General features: G+C 41.0%; 1 protein-coding gene across 2 annotated transcripts in view; it reads right to left on the bottom strand.

Annotated features, from left to right (window-relative positions):
* Positions 1-16,948, bottom strand: part of EBI3 (Epstein-Barr virus induced 3) — a 31,632-nt gene that overhangs the window by 3,708 nt on the left and 10,976 nt on the right. For both annotated transcript variants that reach the window (XM_077458930.1, XM_077458931.1), the window contains 4 exons: positions 14,982-15,224; positions 12,478-12,595; positions 10,681-10,859; positions 8,329-8,492 (listed from right to left, as the gene is read on the bottom strand). In XM_077458930.1, the coding sequence (XP_077315056.1) occupies positions 8,329-8,492; positions 10,681-10,859; positions 12,478-12,595; positions 14,982-15,224 (704 nt within the window). The remainder of the gene's footprint in view (positions 1-8,328; positions 8,493-10,680; positions 10,860-12,477; positions 12,596-14,981; positions 15,225-16,948) is intronic.

Here is a 16,948-nt window from a genome sequence, read left to right as displayed (position 1 = left end):
TTTGAATAACAATTGCGTGGTCATCTTACACTGTACCCAAACACATTTGTTGTCATTTTCTTCACACAAATAGAGCTTTCTTTTGGTGGTATTTAATCACTGCTGGGTTTTTTATTTTTTACAAAAAAAAAAAGACAAAAAAATGTAAAAAAAAAATATATATATATTTTTACCTTTTTTCTGTCAGTAAATTTTGTAACTAAGTAATTTTTCGCCTTCACTGATGTGTGCTGATGAGGCGGCACTGATAGGCTGAACTGGTGGGCATTGATGAGGTGGCTTTTATGGGCACTGATGAGGTGGTACTAATATGCTGCACTTATGGGCACTAATAGGCAGCACTGATAGGCAGAACGGATAGGCGATACTGATGGTTGGCACTGTTTGAGAGTGATGGGCGGCACTGATTGCCAGCAGTGACTGGCATCACTAATGGCCACTGATTGGTGGCACTTGTGGGCACTGATTTCTGGCATTGGTGGGCACTGTATGGTGACACTGAATTGCTATACTGTAATCAGGGTACTGATGATCAGTGCCCTGATTACATTCTTACATGTCTCCCTGCATGGAAATGTCACTGATCGGCTTTCCTCACCACAAACTGTTAGTGTGAGGCGAGGAGCACTGATTACCGCCTTGTTTACATGTGAACAGCTGTGATTGGACACAGCCAATCACATGGGTAAAGAGCCGCGGACGCAGCTCTTTACGGAGATCGGGTCGCACCGTGTCCTAGTAACACAGCACAGCAGCGATAGCGGGCGTTCTGGGACGCTGTCATAGGACGGCGTCCCAGAGCGAGAGCTGCACTGCCCCGCCCAGCTACCATTTGACGGCAGGGCGGGTGGCAACCAGTTAAAAAAAAAAACATTTTATTTTTTTTTGCATGTGAGCCCTACTTATCTGCAGATTTTTCATTCATACAATGTGCACTATTCTACTGCACATACTATCCACTGTCATACATTCTGTTACCCTTTTCTCCATGTACTGTCCACTGGCATACCATCTGTATTTATTTTCGGCACATGCTGCTGGCCATCATACCCTTTATGCTCTTCCTCTGCACATATTGACCATGGACATACCCTCTGGTACTCCTCTGCACTGCTCTTCTGTATATACTGCCTGCCATCATATCCTTTGCTCTCTTCACCTGCCCACTATAATACTCTGTGCACTCCTTACACAACCAAACCAAGTCCCTTTAAAAAAATATATATATTTTTTTAAATTTCCCTCCCTATGTGCACTGTATCCTGGCGCCGGGCGCAGTGCAATATAGGAAGCGCCACGTTTATGCAATCACAAGATTTCAGACGAGGTGCTTCATTTGGCCAAAAAAAAGCGCTATGTGGTGCAGGCGATCGCGCCACAGCTTCCGGCGCAATCGACTGGCCGAGCGAGTGCATAGACTTGTACTTTGAGCGGTGGGCGGTGCTTCCGACATCACTCAAGGAAGTGACGTTGGCACAGCACTGCTCTGTTCCGCCTGAGAGGATCAGGTAAGGCTGCCGCATGGCTGCTTACCACTTCTTTATTCAGCGCCGCCGCCGGTACCCCCTCCACATCCACAGGGTTACTATGGTGGTCGGCACTCGGCAGCATACCCCAACCACCCCCACCCCCCAGCCCCCTGATAAACAAGATTTTAAAAAGTGTTATTATCGGTGGTCGGCAGCATACACCCCCCCCCCCCCGAAAGAAGCTTTAAAAAAAAAGTGTTATAATAGACAAGATTTTTTTTAAAAAAAAGGGTTATTATTGATAATCTTTTTTTTTAAAGCTTCTTGGGGGGGAGGGGGTGTATGCTGCCGACCAACGATAACACTTTTTTTTTTTAAATCTTGTTTAGCGGGGGGGGGGGGGGTTTAATGCTGCCGACCACCGATTATAACCCTTTTTTTTTAAATCTTGTTGGGGGGGTATTTACAGGTTTTAGATATGTGCGATTTACAGATTGTAGATATGTGCGATTTGCATGTTGTAGATATGTGCGATTTACAGAATGCAATTTACAGGTTGTAGATATGTGCGATTTACAGAATGCAGATATGTGCGATTTACAGAATGCAGATGTGCGATTTACAGAATGCAATTTACAGAAGGCAGATATGTGCGATTTGTAGGTTGTAGATATCTGCAATATACAGATATGTGCAATTTACAGGTTGTAGATATGTGCGATTTACAGGTTGTAGATATGTGCGATTTGCAGAATGCAGATATGTGCAATTTACATGTTGTAGATGGGTGCGATTTGCAGGTTGTAGATATGTGCGATTTGCAGGTTGTAGATATGTGCAATTTACAGAATGCGATTTACAGGTTGTAGATATGTGCGATTTGCAGGTTGTAGATATGTGCGATTTGCAGGTTGTAGATATGTGCGATTTGCAGGTTGTAGATGTGTGATTTACAGGTTGCAGATATGTGCGATTTACAGAATGCAGATATGTGCGATTTACAGAATGCAGATATGTGCGATTTGCAGAATGCGATTTACAGAATGCAGATATGTGCGATTTGCAGAATGCAGATATGTGCGATTTGTAGGTTGTAGATATGTGCGATTTGCATAATGCAGATATGTGCGATTTGCATGTTGTAGATATGTGCAATTTACAGGTTGTAAATATGTGCAATTTACAGAATGCGATTTACAGAATACAGATATGTGCGATTTACAGAATGCGATTTACAGGTTGTAGATATGTGCGATTTACAGAATGCAGATGTGTGATTTACAGAATGCTGATATGTGCAATTTTCAGGTTGTAGATATGTGCGATTTACAGGTTGCAGATATGTGCGATTCACAAAATGCGATGTATAGGTTGCAGATATGTGCGATTTACAGAATGCAGATATGTGCGATTTACAGTTTGCAGAATGCAGATATGTGCGATTTACAGAATGCAATTTACAGGTTGCAGATATGTGCGATTTACAGAATGCGATTTACAGGTTGTAGATATGTGCCATTTACAGGTTGTAGATATGTGCGATTTACAGAATGCGATTTACAGGTTGTAGATATGTGCGATTTACACAATGCGATTTACAGGTTGTAGACATGTGCAATTTTCAGGTTGTAGATATGTGCGATTTACAGGTTGCAGATATGTGCGATTCACAAAATGCGATTTATAGGTTGCAGATATGTGCGATTTACAGAATGCAGATATGTGCGATTTACAGGCTGCTGTATGGAGTTATGTGCAATTTACAGTTTGCAGAATGCAGATATGTGCGATTTACAGAATGCGATTTACAGGTTGCAGATATGTGCGATTTACAGAATGCGATTTACAGGTTGTAGATATGTGCGATTTACAGAATGCGATTTACAGGTTGTAGATATGTGCGATTTACACAATGCGATTTACAGGTTGTAGATATGTGCGATTTACACAATGCGATTTACAGGTTGTAGACGTGCAATTTTCAGGTTGTAGATATGTGCGATTTGCAGGTTGTAGACATGTGCGATTTGCAGGTTGTAGACATGTGCGATTTGCAGGTTGTAGACATGTGCGATTTGCAGGTTGTAGACCTGTGCAATTTGCAGGTTGTAGATATGTGTGATTTACAGAATGCAGATATGTGCGATTTGTACAATGCAGATATGTGCGATTTACAGGTTGCAGATATGTGCGAATTAAAGAATGCAGATATGTGCAATTTACAGGCTGCTGTATGGAGTTATGTGCAATTTACAGTTTGCAGAATGCAGATATGTGCGATTTACAGAATGTGATTTACAGGTTGCAGATGTGCGATTTACAGAATGCGATTTACAGGTTGTAGATATGTGCGATTTACAGAATGCGATTTGCAGGTTGTAGATATGTGCGATTTACAGAATGCGATTTGCAGGTTGTAGATATGTGCGATTTACAGGTTGTAGATGTGTTATTTACAGAATGCAGATATGTGCGATTTACAGAATGCGATTTACAGAATGCAGATATGTGCGATTTGCAGAATGCGATTTACAGAATGCAGATATGTGCGATTTTTTAGGATGTAGATATCTGCAATTTGCAGAATGCAGATATTTGCGATTTACAGGTTGTAGACATGTGCGATTTACAGAATGCGATTTACAGGTTGTAGATATGTGCGATTTACAGGTTGTAGATATGTGCGATTTACAGAATGCGATTTACAGGTTGTAGATGTGTGATTTACAGAATGCGATTTACAGGTTGTAGATATGTGCGATTTACAGAATGCGATTTACAGGTTGTAGATATGTGCGATTTACAGGTTGTAGATATGTGTGATTTACAGAATGCAGATATGTGCGATTTACAGAATGCAGATATGTGCGATTTGCAGAATGCGATTTACAGAATGCAGATATGTGCGATTTGTAGGCTGTAGATATCTGCAATTTGCAGAATGCAGATATTTGCGATTTACAGGTTGTAGACATGTGCGATTTACAGAATGCGATTTACAGGTTGTAGATATGTGCGATTTGCATGTTGTAGATAGGTTCGATTTGCAGAATGCAGATATGTGCGATTTACAAAATGCGATTAACAGGTTGCAGATATGTGCAATTTACAGTTTGCAGAATGCAGATATGTGCGATTTACAGAATGCGATTTACAGAATGCAGATATGTGCGATTTATAGAATGCGATTTACATGTTGGAAATGTGCGATTTGCACAATGCAGATATGTGCGATTTACAAAATGCGATTTACAGGTTGCAGATATGTGCGATTTGCAGAATGCGATTTACAGAATGCAGATATGTGCGATTTGTAGGCTGTAGATATCTGCAATTTGCAGAATGCAGATATTTGCGATTTACAGGTTGTAGATATGTGCGATTTGCATGTTGTAGATATGTGCAATTTACAGGTTGTAGATATGTGCGATTTGCACAATGCAGATATGTGCGATTTACAAAATGCTATTTACAGGTTGCAGATATGTGCGATTTACAGGCTGCTGTATGGAGTTATGTGCAATTTACAGTTTGCAATAAGGCAGATATGTGCGATTTACAAAATGCGATTTACAGGTTGTAGATGTGAGATTTACAGAATGCGATTTACAGGTTGTAGATATGTGCGATTTACAGAATGTGATTTACAGGTTGTAGATATGTGCGATTTACAGGTTGTAGATATGTGCGATTTACAGAATGCAGATGTGCGATTTGCAGGTTGTAGATATGTGCGATTTACAGAATGCAGATGTGTGATTTACAGAATGCAGATATGTGCGATTTGCAGAATGCGATTTACAGAATGCAGATATGTGCGATTTGCAGAATGCGATTTACAGAATGCAGATATGTGCGATTTGTAGGCTGTAGATATCTGCAATTTGCAGAATGCAGATATTTGCGATATACAAGTTGTAGATATGTGTGATTTACAGAATGCGATTTACAGGTTGTAGATATGTGTGATTTACAGAATGCAGATGTGTGTGATTTGCAGGTTGTAGATATGTGCGATTTACAAAATGCGATTAACAGGTTGCAGCTATGTGCAATTTACAGTTTGCAGAATGCAGATATGTGCGATTTACAGAATGCAGATATATGCGATTTACAGAATGCAGATATGTGCGATTTACATAATGCAGATATGTGCGATTTACAGAATGCGATTTACAGGTTGTAGATATGTGCGATTTACAGAATGCGATTTACAGAATGCAGTTATGTGCGATTTGCAGGTTGTAGATATGTGCGATTTACAGAATGCAGATATGTGCAATTTACAGGCTGCTGTATGGAGTTTTGTGCAATTTACAGTTTGCAGAATGCAGATATGTGCGATTTACAGAATGTGATTTACAGAATGCAGATATGTGCGATTTACAGAATGCAGATATGTGCGATTTGCAGGTTGTAGATATGTGCGATTTGCAGGTTGTAGATATGTGCGATTTACAGGTTGTAGATATGTGCAATTTGCAGGTTGTAGATATGTGCGATTTACAGGTTGTAGATATGTGCGATTTGCAGGTTGTAGATATGTGCGATTTACAGAATGCGATTTACAGAATGCAGATATGTGCGATTTAAAGAATGCGATTTACAGAATGCAAATATGTGCGATTTACAGGATGCAGATGTGTGCAATGTACTGGTTGTAGATATGTGCAATTTACAGAATGCAGATATGTGCCATTTACAGAATGCAGATATTTGCGATTTGCAGAATGCAGATATGGGCGATTTACAGAATGTGATTTACAGAATGCGATTTACAGGTTGTAGATATGTGCGATTTGTAGAATGCGATTTACAGAATGCAGATATGTGAGATCTACAGAATGCAGATATGTGCGAAATGCAGATATGTGTGATATGCAGAATGCAGATATGTGCAATTTACAGTTTGCAGAATGCAGATATGTGCCATTTACAGAATGCGATTTACAGGTTGCATATATGTGCGATTTACAGAATGCAGATATGTGCGATTTGCAGAATGCAAATATGTGAAATTTACAGTTTGCAGAATGCAGATATGTGCCATTTACAGAATGCGATTTACAGGTTGTAGATATGTGCGATTTACAGGTTGTAGATATGTGCGATTTGTAGAATACGATTTACAGAATGCAGATATGTGAGATCTACAGAATGCAGATATGTGAGATCTACAGAATGCAGATATGTGCCATTTACAGGTTGCAGATATGTGCGATTTACAGAATGCAGATATGTGCGATTTGCAGGTTGTAGATATGTGCGATTTGCAGAATGCGATTTACAGGTTGTAGATATGTGCGATTTGCAGAATACAGATATTTGCGATTTACAGAAAGCAGATATGTGCAATTTACAGGCTGCTGTATGGAGTTATGTGCAATTTACAGTTTGCAGAATGTAGATATGTGCAATTTACAGAATGCGATTTACAGGTTGCAGATATGTGCGATTTACAGGTTGCAGATATGTGCGATTTACAGAATGCAGATATGTGCGATTTGCAGGTTGCAGATATGTGCAATTTACAGAATGCGATTTACTGAATGCAGATATGTGAGATTTACAGGTTGTAGATATGTGCGATTTACAGAATGCAGATATGTGCAATTTACAGAATGCGATTTACAGGATGCAGATATGTGCAATGTACAGGTTGTAGATATGTGCGATTTACAGAATGCAATTTACAGAATTCAGATATGTGCGATTTGCAGAATGCGATTTACAGAATGCAGATATGTGCGATTTACAGAATGCAGATGTGCTATTTACAGGTTGTAGATATGTGCGATTTACAGGTTGTAGATATGTGTGATTTGCAGAATGCGATTTACAGAATGCAGATATGTGCGATATGCAGAATGCAAATATGTGCTATTTACAGGTTGTAGATATGTGCAATTTACAGAATGTGATTTACAGGTTGCAGATATGTGCGATTTACAGAAAGCAGATATGCGAGATTTACAGGCTGCTGTATGCAGTTATGTGCAATTTACAGTTTGCAGAATGCAGATTTGTGCGATTTACAGAATGCAATTTACAGGTTGCAGATATGTGAGATTTGCAGGTTGTAGATATGTGCGATTTACAGAATGCAATTTACAGGTTGCAGATATGTGCGATTTGCAGGTTGTAGATATGTGCGATTTTCAGAATGCAGATATGTGCGATTTACAGAATGTAATTTACAGGTTGCAGATATGTGCGATTTACAGAAAGCAGATATGTGCAATTTACAGTTTGCAGGTTGTAGATATGTGCAATTTGCAGGTTGTAGATATGTGTGATTTACAGAATGCAGATGTGTGATTTACAGGCTGTTGTATGAAGTTATGTGCAATTTACAGGTTGCAGAAAAGGTGCCTGATGTGGTTATACACAAGATAGCCTTGATTCATCTGCTTTAGTAGAGCCCTGTGTATAATGTGCAGCCTGGTATATGATGTTGTCAATAAGGGGTGTGGGTTGTGAGAAGTGGGATGGGCCAAATATGAAGGGGCGTGGTCTTGCGCCCCCATCCTAAAACTTCACCAGCCGCCACTGGTTGTACGTCGCCGGGTTCTTGACGGTCGAAAGTTCAGAGAACTTTTGTGTGACCGTGTGTAGGCAAGCCAAGCTTGAGCGGAATTCCGTCGGAAAAAAAAAAATTTCTGATGGAAAATCCGCTGGTGTGTGCGAGGCATAAGACACTTCTTTAGCATAATATCCCCAACCTTGTCTGTTCCAAAGTGGCGATGTTTTGCTAGTAATTACAAGAAGTAAATTCACAATTTGTTTTAGCTGAGAATTATTTAGTATCATTTAGTACACAATGTCTAAATAAAGATAAAAGTATCTTTCAGTTTCTCACCACTTTATACTGTTGAACTCCTGCCCTTCTGTAGCGGATCAAATAGGACAGTGGGAAATAGTCTGGATATGGCCAAGAAGGAGGTGGACTCCATTGCAGTAATAGTTTCTTGCTGTCTCGGTGTACAGGGGATAAGCTTACATTCACAGGTACACCTGGCCGTACTGTTAGAAAATATAAACATTTAGTAAATGAAAAAAACAAATAAAAATAAATCACAATCTTCAACCTGTCCTATAGCCCTCTTTAAAGGCCAAGGTCACATTTTCACTAAAAATACACTGTTATCCCAGTGTGCAGGAGCGTTGTGTACAGGGGTTGCCATTGCAACCCGGTCCTATGCTCCAGGGTGCTTGTGTGTCCCCGTGTCCAACGTGTGGCATGTAGAGGAACCAATCCCTCCATGTAGCTGCTGAATGCCTCTCTCTCCTCCTCTCCTCCTCTCCCTTCTGCAGACATTCAGCGGCTGCAGGAGGGAAATGGAGGGTATTGGGCCCTCCACATGCCGCTCTTGCCACCTCCTTATGGTTGTCCTGCTGTTCCAGGCTCCTGTGTCCTTCCCTGCCCCCCTCACCCCATGGCAGCACTTACTCCTCCCAGCTCCTACTGGCTGCTGTGGAGGATAGTGTCAGGATGGAGATGGATGTGTCAATTACTGACCCCCCCATCCTTCCTAAATGAATAGAGTCAGTGATTGGTTCTGAACACTGACTTTTTTGGAGGGTTTTTTTTTTTCATTCATAGCTGGGGCATAGTAAACTGTTTACTATGCCTCAATTTATGAATGAATGGGAAGCTCTGTACAGAGCTATTCCTGTTCATTTCGTGCACCTGAGACTGCAGAGAAAGGAACTGAGGACTTTCTCTTCAGTCCCTGTCTCTGGGAGTCATCAGGGGTCTGTTTATACCCTTGATATTTCACCAAAGCCCCCCAATAGGGGTCCTAAAAATTATGTAAAAAATGTAATTGTAAAAAAAATATATAAATAAAATAGAAAAAAATAAAATAAAATGGAAAAATTAAAAAAAATTAAAATAAAAAACTACTGACAGCGGTGGCAGAACTACCAGAGGTGGTTCTGGCCAGCTCAGTAGATTGCTTTAAGAAAGGCCTGGATACTTTCCTGAATGTACATAATATAACTGGGTACTAACATAGGTAAAGTTAATCCAGGGAAAATCCGATTGCCTCTTGGGGGATCAGAAAGGAATTTTTTTCCCCTGCTGTAGCAAATTGGAGCATGCTCTGCTGGGGTTTTTTTTCGCCTTCCTCTGGATCAATTGTGGGCAGAAAATTGGGTATTTGGATTGTACGATTATTTTTTATTTTATTTATTTGTTTTTAAGGTTGAACTGGATGGACTTGCGTCTTTTTTCAACCTGACTAACTATGTAACTATGCAAAGGTCACACATGTGACTGGATTCTGGCGTTCTGCCGTTCTGCCACGGTGGGGCAGGAAGTTGTGACTGCGACTGGATTCTGGTGTTCTGCCACCGTGGGGCAGGAAGTTGGCCTGCTCCAGGACCATAATAAAAGTCCCACAATGGCATAAAAGGACCCCGGGACCAGTGGGAAGGGGCCAGGGGAGCCCTTCATGGTTTCTTGCACCTGGGCACTGAAGGTTCTAGTTATTATGCCTTTGCCAGTGTGTTAAAAAAAAAAAAGCTGTGCAGTTTTTTAAGTTTTAATGTCCTAATAATAGGTCATGATTGATATCCCCTAGACATTATATCTCCACAGACATTCCCCCTGAAGAAGTTCCTGGAAGCTCCAAACGTTAGGCACAGGAGTGCGCTTCCATGTACCAAACCTGTGCATGCTCAGTACACTCACCCTATGTATGTAGGGACATCACACTGCACATGTGTGAGTTTGGAATCCAAAAGAAAGCTTGTTCCTGTGTTTCTGGGAGTGAGCGTCTAACATTTGGAGCATCCTGAAACTTGGGCAGTTAGGGCCCACATTGGTGTCGGTCATGGCCGACTGGTAAGGCATTGAAACAAAGGACAATATTTGAAAACTGCACAGCATTTTTAACACACTGGAACCCTTAGACTACTTGGGGCACTTTAGTAAAAAGGCAAACTTAGCCTTTAAAATAAAATTATTTTTAGAGAAATATGGAACTGCCATTGCTGATCTCCCGCCTGAAAATGCGAATTGCCATGCTAGATCTCCAATATTTAATACTGAATATTTCTGGTTCATTAAAAGGTGAACGCCTGATAATGGCCATGACAGCCAATGAATTACCAGTTTAAGGAGGAGAGCTAAGCAATGATACATCACAACATCTACAGACAGAAATTGTATATTCTAGATATCCATCCCCCTGTAAACCCAACTCACTGATGTTCTCTACGAAAAAGTGATGCAGCAGCGTCATCGATCCCAGTGAATTTATAGCTGTCACATTTAGAAGGTACGGAACTGCTGCAAACATCTTGAAGTCTGTAATCTGGCAGCTGTATGGAATAAAGTCAAGCTGAAGGCACTGGCTGGGAGGATCCGAACCTCTCAATCCCAACCTGCAGTGACATAATTTGCAGTTTAAATGACTATTTTGGTCTGTGATCCAAGATGATTTTGATGTTGCAACTTCAAATGAACTATAGCACGGGTCTCCAAACATTTCAGCATGAATGCCACATTATACTGTATATTTTACAAATATTCGATGGATAGAAAAAAGTCATAAATAAATAAGTCCCCATCAGAGTCCCCCTTTACACCAGGGTCCCCATAAGTGTACCCCCTTAATAGAGCATCAAAACCTACCAAAAGTGTTATGCTGCACTACATTTTATATATATTTTTTTTAAATATGGAGCGCTTCACAAATTTGCATGTCATCTCTGTATTACTTAAAATTTTATTTTGAAAAGCCAATATAAAGAAAAACTAGAGGTTAAAAAAAAAAAAGAACTTGTGGTTTAATCAGTCATTTTCTGCATATTAGATCTTTGTGGTCTCTTTAACCAGGGCACTGGCAGTACGTGTCCATTGACTACATACTGTGTGCTGGAAAGTGTCCCCCTCTATCATTTTAGTAAGTCGGGAGGTACGCTTATATCAGGGTCTCCATAAAAGTCCCCGTTACTACAGTAAGGCTTACAACATAGCTGTAGTAGCAGTGTGTAGGCCAGGATGCAAGGCAGGTGTGGATGGAGGACATTCCATTCTCCTTGTGAATGCTAGGGCAACCGTGTCATTGGTTGTTAAAAGGCAGAAGGGGAGGGGTGAAAGGGAGACTCCAATCCCAGAGGACGCCTTCCTTGTATGGCAAAACACATCGGGCGGAGCCAGTTCTGTGATGACATCACGCAAAGGCTCACTTGACAGCATGGCCAAGTTGTAGAAGCTTATGCAAAACACCTGTTTCTAAATTGTTGTAAGTGTAATATTTGACTGAATAAACAGAGGTGGGCATGCAGGCGGGCAGGATCTCAGAAGGTTGCTGCATTGCCCACACAACAAGCAGAGCCTGAAACTGACAGTCCTGAAGCTGGATGGAGCAAATCCTCCCTCCAGTAGCCATCGCAGCAAGCACTGTGTGCTACTTGGAATGATAGGAGTGACGGCAGAAACACTGCTGTCATTCAGGCACTCTGCTCTCAGCACCCCCTCTCCACTCTCCCTTAGCAAATTTCCACTCTCCAAATGCAAGTAGGCGAGTGGAAATTTTGAGGGCTGTGTATGTATGTATATATGTATATATATATAATTTTTATTTATTTAAATAGATGACAGCAGCGGTTTGGATTCATTCCTGTGACCTCTTGTAGGACATCTTGGATTTTCCCATATATATAATTTGTCTCCCTGTAATAGGGGTCAATTAAGTCTGGTGAGTGCATTGTGTGTCTGCATACTGGTGGAGAGGAACCTTTCCTATACTCACTGAGGACGTTATTCACGTGTGGGATCTATACATGGACTTCACAATTTTTATGTATTTTTTATAATTTAAATAAAGATGTTTTTATTTATTTGTTTATTCACTATGGTGATATGTAATTTATGATATAATATTTCTGGATATTTGCAACTCAGGCCAACTGGGGTCTTATCCCAAATTGCACAGGCCCATTACCTGATCCCAAATGTCCAATCCACCCAAAACACACGGACAGGAACATCATTTACCTATAGGTAGTAATGAAGGTAGTGTGTAAGTGAGTGTCAGGCCAGACATCCCAGGTGCAGTTAATCCTTTCTGGGTATTCTGAGGCCCAGCACTGGATGTTTAATATCTGTGGAGGAACTAAACACAAATATGTTAATGAGCATGACACGCAATAAAAAGTGTCTACATTTCTATCTAGATGCTGCATGTCACATATCATTTTTTTCTGGCACTGGAAGTAAAAATCTGCTCCTATGGGTTTGTTTAGGTTATCAAAATAGTCAAAAGTTTTGAGAAATGTGGAATTAAGTGATGGCTTATTTTCTGGCTTCTTATATCCCTTCAGAGTGTGGCAACTTCAGGGAGCAGGCCAGAGAAATCAAGCAGTTAAGTTCACAAGCTATGAGAGAACGTCTGGAGGCTGCCATTGCTTTCTCCTGAAATGCTAGCTACCTGGCTGTCATGCTGATGGCCTATAACACTTTGGGGTGGATTTAGAAAAAAATTGCACTGCTGTTTGTCCAACAAAACGGCATCCAATTCATTCTTTGTAAATGGGGCAAAATCAAATCATTTCGGGCTATATGCTCTGTAATTTAAAGTGTGAATGTGGAAAATACCATATTATGGCCACTAGATGGAGCTGAGGAACATATGTATTACCTAGAACAGTCAGTGCCATCTAGTGGCCATAATGCGTTATTCTCTGCCATATTTGCTTGGAATTAATGGAATGGTTCTGGTGGGTGAAAAGCTGTGTGATCTTTATTTTTTTTTCATGAATACATCCCTTTACGTCACTGACAACAAATTTACAGATAAGGAATTTTAACATTGTTACACAGTTACATAGTTAGTCAGGTTGAAAAAAAGACACAAGTCCATCCAGTTCAACCACAAAAAATATATATATAATAATATCATACAATCCCATATACCCAATTCTATACCCACAGTTGTTCTGACACTCACTTGCAGCCTGCTTGTTCTGGAACTGAAACCAAAGATGGCCTATCATCAGGAGGCCAGAAATGGCTTAGCCCTTTCATGACAGGTGCACTTAGAGATATAAGAAGCCAGTAGATAATTTAGCCTACAGCTGTCCACTTGTAACTGAATGTCAAATTGTACCGTTAAAAATCATATGGTGACAATGCCTCCATGGCTTTAGTAGTCTGTGGTTAGCATTGTCATCTTATCACAGGAGGTTCACAGGGACAACAGAAATTAACAAGATTGGCAAGAATTTTGTAAAGCTTTACTGCTGGGAATTATGGCACGTTCACTTCTCCGAGCTCCAGTGTCCTGGGCCTTCGAGTGGTGACATTGCAGGAGACAGCACCAGAGAGGAAGCAAGTATTACCAGTGTACCAGCCCAGGCTGTCAAGGGGACAATACCTAGTAGAGCATCACAACATCTGCCTGGACCCACAGTAGAGTCCTACAGAGAACAGCCCTCATAACACCAGCACCTCTCTGTAGTACTGAAGACCCCAAGACCACCTACCCCTGCTGCAGGGAGAAAGAGAAGAAGACCTGAACATGTCACATGACCAGCCAGTAGTCATCTGGCTTTAAGGTATGTGTAAGGCAGTGTTTCTCAACTCCAGTCCTCAAGGCACCCCAACAGGTCATGCTGTCAGGCTTTCCATTATTTTGCACAGCTAATTCAATCAATGGCTTAGTAATTACCACAGCTGTTTCATCTGAGGGAAATCCTGAAAACATGACCTGTTGGGGCGCCTTGAGGACTGGAGTTGAGAAACACTGGTATAAGGTATTGCAATACTGTCTAAACCAGGGGTCTCAAAACTATCTAATCAAAGAGCCAGTTTACTGTCTTTCAGACTTTAGGCGGGCTGGACTTTGGCCAGTTGGAGTAGAAAATGTCCTTCTGTCAGTGCAAGTATGCCTCATCATTGGTGGCAGTGTGAGGAATAGTGCCCCATCATTGGTGTTAGTTGGAGGAATAGTGCTCTATCATTGGTATCAATGGGAAGAATATCACCCCATAATTTGTGTCAGTGGAAGGAACAGGGCCCCATCATTGGTATCAGTGAGTAGAATAGTGCCCCATATTTGGTATCAGTGAGTAGAATAGTGTCATGTCATTGGTATCAGTAGGATGAATAGTGCCCCATTATTGGTATCAGTGGGAGGAATAGTGCCCCGTCATTGGGGTCGGTGGGAGGAATGGTGCCTCATCATTTGAGTCAGTGGAAGAAACAAAGCCCCATCATTGGCATTAATGAGAGGATTAGTGCCCCATCATTGGTATCAGTTGGAGGAATAGTGTCCCCATTGTCTGTCAGTCACTTGTCCTACTGTTGCTGGGAATAATGCCCCAAGAGGTGGATAAAAGCTAGCAATTGCCTGCATCTGGCCCCCGGCTGCAGTTTTGAGACCACTGGTCTAAATCCCTGACAGGTGAGCAATGGCACCCTATATATTACTTTACAAAGATTTCCCCCTCATTTTTCTCATTGTTTTGAAAAAACGTGGTGCACTGCAGGTTTGAACTCACATCCAAGGTATAGCTCCGTCATAGATAACACCTTGTCGTTGTCAGGGTTGTGACAGCTGTATGTACCAGCCTGGTGCTTCGTCACTTCCATCAGAGTCAGCTGCTGTCCATTTGCATGCATCTTAGTATTGTGATGTATCCAGACCCCATTATGCTTCCATTTAACACCCTGCAACCAAGAGTCGCACTGCACGATGACATCTGTTCCCAGCTGCTCATACTGCTGTGTGATGGGAACGCTCCCTGTGAGAAGAAGAGATAGATAACTTAGCATCTTGACAAGAACGTGCAATACATTGCTGTCTCATAGCAATAGAAATAAAAATGATATGTTTGCGCTAAGTGATAGATGAATTAAATGATGTGAAAAATGTGTCAATTAATGACCTGCAGCTAAGCACTATAACCCAGATACAGGGCACAAAAATAAAAATGAAAAAAATAAAGTGCAACGCTAGATGATCCTGTACATAAAAACATATGAAAGTAAATATATCACTGTATTATTAAAGTGCAATATGACCATAAACATTAAATAGCATAAATTCAAATAAAGTGTAACTATACAGTGCACATATGATGAATTGTATTATACGCAACCAAAATATTTCATTTTAGTGCGATCCCATGCGACAAATGCAAGATGAAAAAAATTTGCATAAAAGATGCACAAAAGTGCAAACAATATGCAAATTGTAAAGTGCAACACTAAGTTTGGGCACAAGAAAGCCTCTGTGCATGAGAACATGTGAAAAAAAATATAAACACAATAATAAATGTGTAATGTGACCATAATCTTAAAGTGGTGTTCCACAGGAAAAAAAAAAAAATCATGAAAATTCCTAAAAAAAAATATATATATTTTTTTTAAACTCGCCACTAAATACCTGTTGCTAGGGGGTCCCTCGTAGTCTGCCTCCTTCAGTGCCTGGGCTGGTGACATCACTTCCCCTCAGCACAGGAAGGGCTCAGCTCCGCCTCCTCCCTCCTGTCAGTCATCTGGGACACGTGACAGGTCCCATATGACTGCGTGGCCAATCACGGCGCGGTGGGTTCCTGGCTGTGAAGCCACAGCTGGGTGCCCACAGGTGCCGCCAAGTGGAGGGGGGGGGGGGGGGGGACGACCATTGCTGGACCCTGGGACAGGTAAGTGTCAGACTATTAAAAGTCATCAGCTGCAGTATTTGTAGCTGCTGACTTAATTTATTTTATGGAAACTCCTCTTTAAAGTAGCATAAATTCCATTAAAGTGCAACTGTACAATGCAAATGTGATGGACTGTGTTATATACAACAAAAATATTTAATTTAGTGCAGTCCCATGCAACAATGCAGAAGGAAACCAAAGTCGCATAAAAAATGCATGAAAGTGCAAAACGATATAGATGAAAAAAATTGTTCATAAATTGCCAAAATCCAATATGTGACTTCACAGTGCAACATATAACGTAGACTGAGTGCTCATCGCCGTGTTTCCCGTCACCTCATTAAGAGAAAAGTCTACCAGAAAGCCTGCAAACCTCCTTTATTCAGGGGGGTCAAACAATTCTTTTAGTGAAATCCAAGATTTGCAGATGGAAGACTTCAGCATCCCTCTCCAGAAGGGTCCATGGTCATCCACCCGAATCCCAATGATGTGAACAGCGGGATAATGTAAAAAAGATAAAAAGGCTCCAATAGTATAGAATGTCTTCTCAAGACGTTTTAACCACTTTCAGACCGGACCAATTTGCTGGTCAAAGACCAGACCACTTTTTGCGATTCGGCACTGCGTCGCTTTAACTGACAATTGCACGGTCGTGCGACGTGGCTCCCAAACAAAATTGACGTCCTTTTTTTCCCACAAATAGAGCTTTCTTTTGGTGGTATTTGATCACCCCTGCGGTTTTTATTGTTTGCGCTATAAACAAAAATAGAGCGATAATTTTGAAAAAAACGCATTATTTTTTACTTTTTGTTATAATAAAT

Source organism: Lithobates pipiens, unplaced genomic scaffold, assembly GCF_037356315.1.
Source record: "Lithobates pipiens isolate NorthernLeopardFrog02 unplaced genomic scaffold, aLitPip1_a1.2 Scaffold_28, whole genome shotgun sequence".
Classification (NCBI taxonomy): Eukaryota; Metazoa; Chordata; class Amphibia; order Anura; family Ranidae; genus Lithobates; species Lithobates pipiens.
The sequence above is the reverse complement of the archived record's forward strand: the minus strand, read 5'-3'. Positions and strand labels throughout refer to the sequence as shown.